The 13,483-nt window shown below is 40.5% G+C and overlaps 2 protein-coding genes across 2 annotated transcripts in view; both read right to left on the bottom strand.

Moving 5' to 3' along the window:
• Positions 1 to 7,732, bottom strand: part of psmd1 (proteasome 26S subunit, non-ATPase 1) — a 36,594-nt gene extending 28,862 nt beyond the window's left edge. Inside the window, exons 1-16 of the mRNA XM_005920964.3 lie at positions 7,539 to 7,732; positions 6,998 to 7,041; positions 6,666 to 6,739; positions 6,192 to 6,361; positions 5,832 to 6,040; positions 5,542 to 5,685; positions 4,408 to 4,634; positions 4,029 to 4,089; positions 3,273 to 3,401; positions 3,041 to 3,129; positions 2,856 to 2,934; positions 2,528 to 2,701; positions 2,264 to 2,375; positions 1,376 to 1,572; positions 886 to 981; positions 374 to 438 (exon numbers count right to left, since the gene is read on the bottom strand). Coding sequence (XP_005921026.1) covers positions 374 to 438; positions 886 to 981; positions 1,376 to 1,572; positions 2,264 to 2,375; positions 2,528 to 2,701; positions 2,856 to 2,934; positions 3,041 to 3,129; positions 3,273 to 3,401; positions 4,029 to 4,089; positions 4,408 to 4,634; positions 5,542 to 5,685; positions 5,832 to 6,040; positions 6,192 to 6,361; positions 6,666 to 6,739; positions 6,998 to 7,041; positions 7,539 to 7,554 — 1,886 coding nt within the window. The 5' untranslated portion in view covers positions 7,555 to 7,732. The remainder of the gene's footprint in view (positions 1 to 373; positions 439 to 885; positions 982 to 1,375; positions 1,573 to 2,263; positions 2,376 to 2,527; positions 2,702 to 2,855; positions 2,935 to 3,040; positions 3,130 to 3,272; positions 3,402 to 4,028; positions 4,090 to 4,407; positions 4,635 to 5,541; positions 5,686 to 5,831; positions 6,041 to 6,191; positions 6,362 to 6,665; positions 6,740 to 6,997; positions 7,042 to 7,538) is intronic.
• A 1,060-nt stretch (positions 7,733 to 8,792) lies between these two features.
• Positions 8,793 to 11,086, bottom strand: LOC102298078 (uncharacterized protein C2orf72). Its single transcript, XM_005920965.2, has 3 exons — positions 10,211 to 11,086; positions 9,578 to 9,676; positions 8,793 to 9,479 (listed from the first exon to the last, which is right to left on the bottom strand). The coding sequence occupies exons 1-3, from the start codon at positions 10,962 to 10,964 to the stop codon at positions 9,382 to 9,384; spliced, it is 951 nt and encodes a 316-aa protein (XP_005921027.1). The 5' UTR covers positions 10,965 to 11,086; the 3' UTR covers positions 8,793 to 9,381.
• Positions 11,087 to 13,483: the final 2,397 nt, after the last annotated feature.

Below are 13,483 nucleotides of genomic sequence, written 5' to 3'. Positions count from 1 at the left end.
CCATCGAGCTTTAATTCTACCTCCCCTCAGCAAACAAAGATAACTGTGCAACTGTTTAAAATAAACGGACGGACAGCAAACTGAGCACTGGTTGGTTGTCATTATATAACTTTTTTAAACTCTTCAAAAGATTAATATAAAGAAGCAGCATTTGTAATAACAATGATATTTAGAAAACCCTTCAGAATACCCTCCTTTTACCAGATGCACGATTTGATCTGCTCAAATAAGTATGTCTTTGTTCAAAGGTTGTGTTTTGCATAAAGCTGGAATTTTGGCACAAGTATTGAGGTTTTAAAGAGAAAGGCCTTTGGTGCATGTGGAAAAAACCAAAACAGAGCGTTCATAGTTTAAAGAATGGGGTCTGGCTTACCTGAACAAGATGAAGCCAATGGACTCGACAGCAGCCCGTCTGACATCATCATTCACATCACTCACCTTAATAGACAAAAGAAAGGCAGTCAATTAAACGGGACTTGATTTAATCTTAAAAATGCACATCCCCTACTACTCAGAGTAAAAGAAATATGCTCTACTATTAAGCTCTCTAATAAATTCAGTTAGCACCAAGTGCCACCTGCAGGACAAAAGTGGTTCACACCTCTGCAGTGATTTCTGTTAGCAAAGAGTTTTGCAAGATCATCCCTGAAAGAATACAGTGCTTTAAATAACTGGCACTAGTTTAATAACAGCAGCTACTAAAGCTTTGAAAAAAAAGACAGATTAAGGGAGAAAATAAACAATCATACTTTTGACAATATTATGACTAGCAGCTATTATGAGGCCGGCCATTAGTGGATCTTCCATCCGCTTCAGTGCCATCATTATAAACCTGCACTCCCTTCAGTGACAGTGTTGTAAAGAAGGAAAAAAGGAAGCACTCACAGCGACATGTAGCAGGCGTCGGATGGCCTTGTTGTTCCCAGAGCCACAGTATGCCATTGCCACAGTGTACATACCAGAGCGCCGCAGGATGGGGTCCTACCGTAGACAGTGAAAGAAAGCAGAGCTTTAAGACTGTGTCTGGATACACAACTAAGATCAACATAATTTGAGTAATTTCCCACATCTAGATCTTGGCACAAAGTACAGAGGAAGAGTCTCACATGTGATGGGAAATACACACAACCTGAGGTTCAGTAAGTGCAGACGGGATTTGATACATCAAATATCGGCACAGTGAATTGTGAGCTTTACGGAGAGTAGTGACCTTTATGAAGCAGACTGAGATTCTTTCCATTAAAGAATCAAACTTCTATTATTTTCTAGATATTGGTAAGTTGACCCTATGGCAAAGACAATTGTCACTTTTTTTGACAGAAGTTTCAACCTGATGGTGTACATAATTTGATTTTTGAGTGTTTTTTAGTCATACCTTGTCTCTACAGAGGCTTTCAATGAGGGCATCAGCCTCCTCCATACGTCCATACATGACCATGGCAATTCCTACTGCCAGGCCACGCAAGATCTTCTCGTGCTGCGTCTCCTGAGCGTAGCCCACCATGTCCTCGATCGCCTGAGCCGACTTGGAGCCCAGCATGACGAGACCAAGAGCCAACCCTGCAGCTTCACCTGGGAGGTCGCAGAAGCAGAAAAAAATAAACAATAAACATGTGGAAGAGCATTCAGCTCTAACTTTATTGCACACACACAGCAAGGCCTCTGAGAAAGGGGGTGACAAAGCGGGGGAAATTCCACAGGTGTGAAGCCTTTTGTTCTGTGTTTTTGAGGATGGGGGAAGAGACAAGGGGCAATCACGGTAAGAAGAGATAAGGTTATAAAAAATCTCCCACATTCTGGAGAGGGTTAACAGCTGTGAAAGTACTTTTGTCTGACTGTATTTAAACCAGGGCTGTGCTGTTCATCGGTAGAGAGACTGCTGTCAGTGCCCCATGATGGCGGCTCTCTCCAAGCATGCTTGTGTTTATTATTAAAAGTTGTTGGCCTACTGCTCACTGTGTCTGTAGGCTTTGTTAATTAAAATTCCATAACACATCACACAGGATTAAAAACAAACAAACAAAAAACCTGCTTTTTTTTGGTCCACATACAATTAAAAAACATAACAAAACACATATTTAAAATGTCTGAAAGTTCTAGTCTAATAAGGGACGTAGCAAAGATGCTCAAAACAAACAAAAATAAAAAACCAAATCTTTCTTTGTCATATTTGTAGAAACATTATTATTAGTAAGCAGAACAGTAAAAAGCAAACTGGGGCTTTAAAATTCAAAAAGCCCCTTCACTGACGGGGCCTACGTACCAGTGACAGCATCATCCTGGTAGAGGTTCGACTTGAGCAGATCGTAGACATCCTGCCTAGCCGTGCCCAATGCAGCCAAGCCCAGGCCAAGAGCACCGCCATGACGGACAATCTGTGACCGTGGAACAGAAAGCACACCATCAGTGAGAGCATAAAACTGACACAGAGACTTAAACTAGCTCCTGCTCTCTAAAAAGCTTTAGCTGGGGCACAAGTGTAACATTTATCTGACAACCAAGCATGAAACCAAACCTAAAAACTCACATCATTGCTGGCGTTCTTGAGTTGACTGAGCAGGTAGTCAATGATGTCCCCGCCATGGTTGGCATGAATGAGGCCCAGGGCATACAGCCCGCCTCCTTCCTGGTAGGCAGAGCCAGGGGAGGTATCTTTGGGCAAGTAGGTGGCCATTAACTGGAGCGCCTCTTTTTCATGACCCTGAAAGAAAGCATTTTCAACATTTTGAACATTAGAAACATTTTAATCTTTGTCTAAAACATTCTGAGCAGGCAGTAAGATTAGAAAAGCATAACATTAGAACAAAATCCTGTCTGGTTTTCTTAGTATTACCATCACTGTGCCAGAACTCTACCTTGTGGATGACACCCAGACTTGCTGTCGCTGTGAATTTTGCCCAGTTTGTTGCTCTTGCCAGCCATTCTAAGTTTTCTCTACAAGAACAAAAAACACTGGGGTTATAGTCACTCGAAAACAACACGTTTATCAATATCCCTCTGTAATCTTTTCAGTGTTTTATCATCCTCCCAGCACAGTTACCTGAGGAACTGGTCACTTGTGGTTCCTGTGTGCATGAAGGAGTTGGCTATAACCGTAGCTGTGTGGCACACTGAATTTCGAACCGCGTCCTGGAGTAAAAGGAGGCACAAAAATCAGGGAGTTTCAGGAAGTGGTCGCTACGGCACATTAAGTGACCTCAAGCAAAATGCAGTTCATCTGGTTGTAAACAATCTTTTTCAAAACTGCACATTACACTGGCAGCGAACGTTACCTTTGTGTTTTTCAGAATCATTAGATCTGTATTGTTATTTCGGATTAAGAATTGTAGGTGAAGCTCAATGGCCATCTCCCCACTCAGGATCTTGATCATCTTTGCATTCTGGTCTTTGGACTCATCTTTCTGTAAAAAGACAGAAGGACAATGTGACAGGATATATTAAAGGCAGCAAATCAGAGTGTATTTATTTAACCCCCCTCCCCCCAAAACCCCCCCCAAAACTACTGTCCAGTTGATTTTCTTCTTTCTACTTTCAACTTTAACTTGAAGTTTTATATTCATTCCTCCCTCCCAGCATTCAATAACACTATCAAGACTGCAGCTAAAGGCCACACTGAGTTAGTATTGATATTTAGTAAGGTAGTACTAATGATGTGCAATCTGCATTTTTTCTTTGAACTTTTCTTCTCGACTTTGAATGCTTAACTAGACTACACTGCTATATATATACTTGGCAAACACGATTCTGACTCTAATAAACTCCTTTTAACTCGCAGTATATTTTAGAATTCCTCATCATGTTTCAGGATTACTTTTTGTTATTCCTGTGAGAACCGTGTGGCTCTAGACTTTTCCAGCTGATGCCAACACAACCAGTTTTATGTGCATGTATACAAACTGCTTAGCGTGACTGTTAGCCTAGATCACATGACTAAGCTGTACTGATTATGGTGAACATGCTTTGTTGTGCAGGCTCCAGTTATTAAAGATATACTGCAGTTAAAACCCCCAAAAATCCAAACTGCTAACCGTTTCTGCAGGCTTTCCAGCAGGTGAGCTGCCAGCTTTGTCATCGGTCTCCATTGCATCACTATAAAACATACAAGAGACAACAAGTTTCAGTCTGTAAGACGTGTGTGTGTTAGACTCAATTCAAACTCAATCTTTTGTATTTCTTTACTTTAGTTTGGTTCATTTCAGAAGCTTTAAGATGCCCACCAGAAACTTAGTGGGCTTTATTCTCACTGACAAAGGGTCAAAAGGTTTTCCCACCATACAGCATTTTAAAAGAACTCTTCTGCAGAGAAATGCCTTAAATCAGAGCCACTATCTCTGAAAAAGCCCAAGACCTATAAACATGAACCAAGACAAAGTGCTTCAGAATTAGTCACTCTTTGTCCCTGCCTACCTCTCTTTGTCTGGCGTGGGCACAGTGCCTGTATTTGTGGAACCAGGGACTGCAGGAATAGGTGTCCCAACGGTACGCAGGTTCTGAATGACAGAGGACAGAAACTGCTGGCTGGCACTCTCATAGAGGTCAAAACAGATCTGGTAGGCCATTAGCAGGTTGTCCTCCTTCACCAGCTTCTCCAGGATATCACTCACAGCCTGCGGATCATCCAGGAATATCAGGCACTGGAGTGGGGAGAGAGAGAGATAAGTGGAGAGGGATGTTAGTTTGAAATAGTTTTGGAAAATCTATTAAATTAAAGCTGTACATGTGATCAACATACAGCAGTACTATCAACTATTTTAAAAATCACACAAATAACTCTGAGCATGACTCAGGGCAGATGTTGGTTTGGTTGACTGATCGTTAGAGATTCTTATCTAACAGAAAATACCTGCTATAATGCGTGCCTGAAAGTGAACTCTCTGGAATCATGAAGATTGTGATTACATATAAATTTTGATCTTATCATTTGGAGTTTTCATTTTTCATAACGTCATTTTAGTGGCTTTCAGCAGCCTTCTCCAGAGACATTAAACCTAACCATAACATGGCAATCTTTGGATGCTCCGTAGAAACCCCTGGGTTTTCACCTGGCATCCAGATTCATCTGTATCAAGGAATTGTGCTTGCCAAGAAACATATAAATTGGAAGTCTACCTCTTCTACGAAACTAGATTAAGGACGTTATCTTTTCTACAACTGGAAGAATTATGCATGTGTAAACCAGATATTCAGGGGAGATTTAATAGGAGATGAGGGCCTTTTCTTCAATAATACCATATTAACTCTTACAAGCTGTGATCTTTACTTTTTTCTCAGCCCCATAAGATGCAAAAATGTTTTTAATATATTTTTGTTATATTCTTGACAGGTTTTCTTCATGTTTGAGAACTTCGAGAGTCGCACCGTCTTAAATTCCCTCCGTATGTTTTCGTGCCTGAAAGCCTTTTATTTCTTTTCTGTGTTTGTGTATGCTGTCACAAACAACAAATCAATGGATAAAACATTGGAAGGGAAAAAAAAGAAGTGAAAGCACGATCACCCGCGCCAGTTTCCTTGGCTCAGGTGTTTGAACAATTCAATTGTTACCTGACAGACATTGATGAAATCGGGTTTTTCCAGGTTCATGTAGAGTTTGACCAGCACCCTCAGCACGTCGTTACGGAACTTCTTGTTCTGCATCAGGGACATGCACACCTTCAAGCTGTAGGCAAGGAGGCCACTCACATCATTCTGGAAGGGAAGTGAAAAGAAAGAAATTCTTAAGATGAAACGTTAATAACCTTGAACAATCAACAGCAGTAACCAAAGCATAAATCTTATTAAAACTTGTTGTAAAGATCCAAAATAATCTCAAGTTAGCAGAAAACTGCACTGACTGATTCTAAGATGGTTTTCTCAAACATGTCCAGACGTCTTGTTTCCAGGGCGATGCCAATGGCCTGTTTATACTTGTGATCGTCAAGGCAACGCAGGAACATCTTGTTGACAATGCCCTCGAGACGGGGGTCTATGGTTTTCTTCTCTTCGCCCTCTGGCAGCTCGGTATTCTCCACCCGCAGCTTGGTGTAATGGTCGATGCATTTGGCTGCATCCACAAAAATAACAAGTTATGTAGGTAAATATATTTATTTCATACATACTTTTCATTAGAAAGCAACGGAGAATAAACCTTAAGTCCAACATTACATCTTTATTTTACTTTGCACTGGTGAGAAGAAGTCCCCCCCCCCACTCACCAATGATGGTCTCCACATATTCTGAGTCATCTGTGACACTGAAAAGATCTCCTGCACCAAGAGCATAATTTAGAGACTCTTCAAAGGCTCCAAGATGGTAGAAAACCTTGGAGGCCACCAAGGCTGCAAATTCTCTACTCCGGAAAGACTCATCCTCATATAGGACTTCACTGTGAGGAGACAACAACGAGTTACATAAAACAAAACTGTCAGGAGCCATTTTTCTAATCACCATTGAGTAAATTGTAGATCAGATCAGAGATGATCAAAATCATTCAGTTCTGCATTTATTACTGAACTATGAGGGAGCTTTGAGGGAGAGTAAATACTGTTGTCAGTGTCTCAGCATTTACAGGGAAAGTCAGTTAAATCTTTAACCCTACAACAGACATAGAAATAAACAATGAGCTTAAGTTCCTGCTGACTTATGTTACAGTACTGTAATAACTATAATATAAGCTCTTCGCTACTTACATCTTATCCACGGATCCTGAAATCTCAGCCCAAAAGTCATTCACAATGGCATCTAGCTTGTGCAGAGCAAACTCCTGCAAGAAAAACAGACGTGTTGTTTAAATATTCATCTTTGTATTCACTTTTATGTAATACTGCATACACCAAATGAGTTTACATTTATGTCACGTAGAAAAATAAAACATTGACCAAAACTTGATGGGCCACACTGACAATTCATAAAAGTCAAGAGACTTTATCTCTGCAACTGTATCTCTTGTGGTGAGATAACAAGACATGAAAATCTCCCGTTACCCGAATATTCAATTGACTACCCTACAGCCAACTCTTACCTTAAGCTGGGGCTCATCCTCATCAAGGAGAGAAATAATTCCAGCTAGAAAACAAAATAAATTATTAAATGGATGTTTACTTCATAAAATCCAAATACTTTTCTTTTGATCCAACGGTCATTTCAAATACTAAATACATTTGCAAATCAAAGACAATACATTCTAAGAATACATTACATTACAATACGGTCTGAGGAGATACAGAAGCTTATTGAGGATCAAATATAATGTTAGCCCATAATCTGGCAATTTGAAGATTGTTTATAGCAATACTAAGATGACAGCAGCATTTAGGATGTATTCAAACACATAACGTCATCGGAAATTACGTCTCAGATGAAAGCAAAAAATGAACATGTTTATCTATAAAGATTTCTGAAGCACGGGAAATCCACAATGAAATGTGTTTCTCCTTACTATAACTACTTTAGTAATTTTATATGTGATCAACGGTCTATGGTGGGCTGCCAAGTACTAGCCGTGTGACTCAGCTAAATCAATGGCAACGGCTAACAAAATAAAGCTACCTTTAACTACTTACCGGCAGATGTTATCATGATTGGCTCTTCGGTCCCTCCTCGGTCCCGCGTATCCTAGTGTGACGGCGAAATTTCGTGTGATTTGGGGGAAGTTAAAGAAAAGATTTGCAATATTTGGATATGTTTAACCACCGAACTGAACGCAGCCGCTGCTAACTTCTTTTTGTTCAACACTGCAAGTCCCTGTCTGAAGGACCCTCGGGTTGGCCAGCTGTAACTATGCCTGATTAAAAACGTAAAAAAATGTATACAATTCACGCTGGATTCATCAGTTGGACCAACATATTCCAGTTTTATAACTAATTAACATAAAGATAACGTAAATATTATTTGGAAAAATGTGGGGAATTTGTAAATGTAGTTGAATGTATCCGATTTTTACACTGGCACCTCAAATGGCGACCTGCCAGCCCAGCAGCTCTTCTACTAGTGTTGGGATTTCCGACTCTTTTTAGAGAACCGGATCTTTCGGCTCTACTCACAAAAAAGATCCGGTGCTTTCGGCTCCCAACCGACTCTTCAGGTTGTTTTGTTGCTTTAATTAATTTATTATTAACCATAATATAAAATTATGCACAAAAGGAATTACTATTGTAAAGGATTTCAACTTTTAACTATTTAAATTTTCAGCTTTTTCCTTTTAAACAATTTTAAAGTGAAACAACACAAAACACTGCAAACCACAACACAATTAAATATAAATTAAAATATGAAAACAAAAAGAAGATACACATTCTCTGTCATATGGGCCTGCATGAATAAACTTTCTGAATCCTTTATCATCTGCAACTGCACAAGGCTCGTGTGCGGAGTGGAGTGGAGAAAAAGTGCGAGAGAGAGGGTGAGAGAAAAAAAAAAAAGCAATGCTCAATTGGTGGGAACTAGTGCGTTAGCGCAGTTAGCTTGTTACCGTGGTGACAGAAAAAAAAAAAAAAAAAAAAACTCCACGGTTCCCAATAAGGAGTCTGCTCACGTCGTTCACTTCAAAGAGTCGGCTCTAAGAGCCGTTTCATTCGCGACCGACACATCAATATCTTCTACGTTTCTGTCAAGACAAGGCAGGTCGCTTACAAACAGTAAATTAGCACATCTGGCAATTAAATGAAGATCGTGGAAGCCAAGGGGCGGCGTGTTTTTCATGAAAAGTTGTATGACAATACAGCTTTCGATGACTACTAGTTGTCACCCAGGCAGTTTTTACTTTATTGAAAGAATAGGTAAGGAGTATGTGTTTTAAAACAAAGGTGAACACTCAGGCAAGTCCAATGATGTTTATTTAAAGGGATGAATAAGTCAGTAGGCTACATAAATACAAGTGACATAAATCTCGTTACAAATATTGGTGGTCCTAAAAGTTGTCTCTAAGACACAAAATCCTAATGAAATGAAAAATAAAATCTTAAGTAAAGCACCCAGGGTCCCTGTTATCCAATTAATACGGTTTTCCGGAAAATTAGTGCAGTGCTTCTAGGCGAGAACGTGACCTGGATTCAGGTAAACTGTGCGAGATTTCACATTTTAAGGCTTTTATCATGTCAGTTGATTTTGTTCTTTAATTCCCTGTATTTGATATACACAAGTTCCCTGACAAACAGTGAGCCAGGAATCAAGTCCTGTATCATTTTATAAGAATACTTATGCTGTAAGCCGTCTAACGCTTTCTCAACACGTAACAAACTAATGCATGTTTCAAACCTGACAGTGTTTAGGTGGCTTTGACGTGACAAGAAGTATGCTGGCTCATAAGAAGTGGGTCCCTGAGCATCACAAAGAAAAATTGTAACACTGTAGCAAAGCACTGAGGCCAGCTTCTCTTTTCACAGTCGAAAAAGCACACAGGTTACATTAGCCGTCTCCTCCAGATGCATCTCCATTCAGAGTTGGTCCAGTAGACAAGGCACAGGCTTTCAGAGGGATGCCCTCTTCTGCACTTTCAGCGTCACCTGAAAAAAGACAACTTGTGAACTTGCAGTGAAAATAAGTGACTGCAGGTCTGTGGTGCAGTTCAGGCATTTCTCTGCTGAAGTTACTTTGCAGCTACCTCTTTGCTCGCTGCTTGAACCTCGGTCTTCTCTTCTCCTCTGGCTGAACCAACGTTGCAATGGCCAGAAAACTGGGTTCCCTTCATCCCTAGTATTATCTGAAAGGCGATAAGAAGCGTTTAACAATGCGGCAGCTTTTCTAAGGGGGCGACCGTTTTGTGAATGCTCCCATTGTTTCCTGGCCTTTGCAGCCCTGCCTGGGAAGAAAAATGTGTGCAGTGTGGTCTTGTGAGTGTCATGAAGTGGCCTACACAAGAGTGAGCGCTCTCATTAAAGTACATTAAAGTATGTCCTGTATGGACTTGAATTGAAGTAGTGCTCATTGGTGAGCATACAACGATCATATTATGATTAGTGGAGGCTTCGGTATAATAGTTAACATATTATATCTTGGACAAATTATGCTGTTTGCCTCTTGCTGATCTAATATGCTGTACATTGTACAATATTCCCATGCTGGCCTGGTTAAATGTGCCAGGGTTCAAACTCCATGTTTACAAGCATGTGTCCTGCTGACATGGGTGTGTGCGGTTGTTGCAGATGGTCACAGTAAAACATTTTTTTTTTTCTACACACTGCATGAAATAAATAAGCTTTTCTGAGGTTTTGCTACAAGTGGAATGTGTGTACACCTGCTGCTTGAGATGAATGTATAACTCTGCAGACGTTTTTCTTGATGCTGAGCATTAGGGTGTCTGTCTTCGGGATGAAGCAGCCGACCCATATCGCCTCTGATGCATGGTTGTGGAACACCGAGCGGATCAGACGCTCCAGAAGCTGGGCGCACCGGCGCGTCTCGGCGCTCTCGTCGGTTGTGTGGATTAATCCAATCAGAGCTGGCCGAGCGATTGTAGCGCGTTTCGTGCGTGCCTTTACATCCTTGAGGATCTCTTTTAAGCACACCTCGTTTGGAGCTCGGCCGATGAAAGTCTGTCTGAAGATGAATATGATGACAGGGGAGTCTATCGCTCGCTTCAGGCTGTGAATGTTCGCCCTCCTCGTTGCTGTCCTCTGAGCATTGCTACTACCCGCTGGTCGTCTCTTTTTCTCTCTGTCCTCTCCCAATTCCAAGTCCTTGGGCCTCGCTGTTAGATCATTTTCATTGCCCTTTCCAGTCTCCGCCTCGCTGGAAACGTGGTTTGTACTTGCTTTACCGCCATGATCGCTCGTCGGACTTGAGTGGGGGCCACCATGACCGTTTGCCACCAGACTGCCGTCGTGAAACATGTCGCGTACGAACTCCTGCAATATTTTGGCGTCATCTCCGTCCAAATCTTTACTTCTGCAGACATCACTCACCAAATAAATCCTCTCGCTACCTCCAATTTTCGCTATAGCCTTCTGAAACTCCCTCTCCTCGTCCTTCGGTGACTCCTCGTCCGCCATCCTTGCGCAATTTAAGCTGCGTCGATCTGTTTTATTTACATGAATCGTCAATCCATTGCCGGAGGGTGAACCGGTGAAACTTGTTCACGGTCATCAGCGGGAAGGGGGTGTGTGTGTGTGTGAGGAGGAGGTGGGGGGGGGGATCTACTCGCATTTGTACTGGCTGATCCTTTTAGTGGGCGTGGCTAACCGTCAATAACCAAACAACAGTGGCTTGATAATGAAGTTAATCTTTAATGGATAACTAGACAGAAATACATATTGGAAATACATTACTACCAATTATCCTAGAATATCATTTAACAGCAGTCAGAGGGGATGAAAGGGGGAAAATAGTACAGTTTTTTTTATTTTCTAAGAATTTCTTAGAAGTATTGTGGGGTAAATGGTGGATATTTAAACCTCAGGGTGTAGACTTCACTTTCTTTATTCCCACTATTCACATGGAAAACAGTCTCGACTTCTCTCCAGAGTCATAAATTCTTATCTAAGTGGAAAAAAAGAAATGACAGAGAGCACAAAAGTTTATTTGTCTGACCCACATTTGATAAAACAGCCCATTTCTGGAAATATTTGACTTCATTATGAGATCAAAAAATGACTTTCACACTCAAACTCCTCTCTACTTCAACAAGCTCATGAGTACTTCAGACTAATCCTTTAATCCACCCACGTTTGTTCCTCAAATTAAAAGGTGCCGTCATCCTAAAATGCCATTGAGTTCATTAACTGAAATCCAAATGGAATAACTTCAGCTGCTGAGTTTGTGTGAGATTGTTTACTGATGGATAATAAACTATAAAGTTGGACCAAAATCAATGCAGAGGTTTCAGCCTTTGACCTTTAGACTAGCTGAACACTGATTAGGTGGGTGGTGCACTTGCTTCGTCATGTCTTTGCAGTGTAACTGAACAGTACAGCTTTAAGTGTTTTTTTTTAGTTAAAACCTGTTATGTACAAAATACACACAATACTGTTACTTTTTATGCTTATAGCACAACCACCAACATTTCTCTCCCAGCAAATTCAAGGCGTACATTTCAACACTTTGGACAGTTCCCACACTACGTTTGTTGTGTATGCTGGAGTCAGTCTACTGACCTTTTCAAACCATAAAAGGAGAGACTCGGGGTCAGGAAGCCCACTTTGACCAGAGAGAGAGACACAGAGACACAGGTGAACTGCAATAACATGAAGTCCAAAGCAAAATTCAAAACAAGAAATGGCACTGTTATCACCCTTGAAAAACTTTTTACATATTGTTGAAAGAAGCCTCATTTCCAGATAAAGTTCTGTGCAGAAGTCTCGAGCCATTCACGTCATCAGCCTTTCTAAATTTCTAAAATGGCAGTGATAACACAGTTTGATTAGTCTGAGGAAACTGGAAAGGCGAAGGACCGAAGAAGACGCTGAACATCTAAAAATATCTACAACAGATTAAAGCAGTTGAAAGTCATGCCAATGAGAAATAAGAAAAAAACAAATGCCAAATTGCACAAGAACTGCACTGAAAATCAGTGCAACATGCTTTACGGATGATGAAGCCATATTTGAGAGGCTTTTTTGTCAAATCATCATCAGTATGCATGGAGGAGGTCAGAGGACCAAGGGCACCAGTAAAATACAGTGGAGGCTCTGTCATGGGGGTCTTGTCAAAATAATGGAATTATGAAAAAAGGAAAGTACCATCAGATTTTGATCCACCATTCAATACAATTTAGAAAACATCTGATTGGCAACAGCTTCATGTTTCAGCAGGAAAATGATGCAAAACACGCTGCAAATGCAGTAAAAGCATACCTGGATAGACAAATGCGTGCATCTGGTTATTAGATATTGAAAATAAGCCTGTTTATTTACTCTTCTTTTTACATGCCTCACTGTAACTCTTCAACACATTTTCTTAAAAATGAAAGAAATCAACAGCTTTTCATTCCAGCTTACTGACTCAAGTCAGGTCACTCATTTCACGAGAACATGATGCTTTTTCTAGTAATAATAAACCCAGTGATAAACAATGAGACTTCACTCTTTCTGCACTCTGAACGCAGCTGCTCTTTAAAAGTATTTTTCCTCTGAAAGTACACAGTTATCCTGCAACATTTCTTCTTGTGATTTTATTTTCGTTTTTTTTAATCATGTAATAAGAAACTTTGGAGTTTTTCTTATTTCTCTTCTTCCAAACACAATATAAAAATTGAGTTTTTATGGGGGTTGGAGTGGATTTATTCAATAGAGACAGAGGACATGAGTTGAATGTGAGCAGGCCAATGACTTGCAGTAAAGGGGACACGCTGCTCAGGTCAGTCGAGATAGTCTTTGTTTTACCGCCATCTTGTGGATAAATGTTTTACCTGGGTGCAAAGTTTGTGCTCATGAGGGGTTTTTTTTGGCTGTATGAATTTTATCTTAAAATAATACTAACAGGAATTTGAGAACAAACATAATCAGTGTATATTTTTTCTCAAATTTTCTTTCTTAAAAAAACAATGTCAAAGTAAGCAGAGAGAAATGTCACA

The sequence above is a fragment of the Haplochromis burtoni genome, unplaced genomic scaffold (assembly GCF_018398535.1).
Source record: "Haplochromis burtoni strain Fernald_Lab_line unplaced genomic scaffold, NCSU_Asbu1 Contig_5, whole genome shotgun sequence".
Taxonomy (NCBI): Eukaryota; Metazoa; Chordata; class Actinopteri; order Cichliformes; family Cichlidae; genus Haplochromis; species Haplochromis burtoni.
Note: the sequence above shows the minus strand (reverse complement) of the source record. Positions and strands in the feature narration are given on the sequence as shown.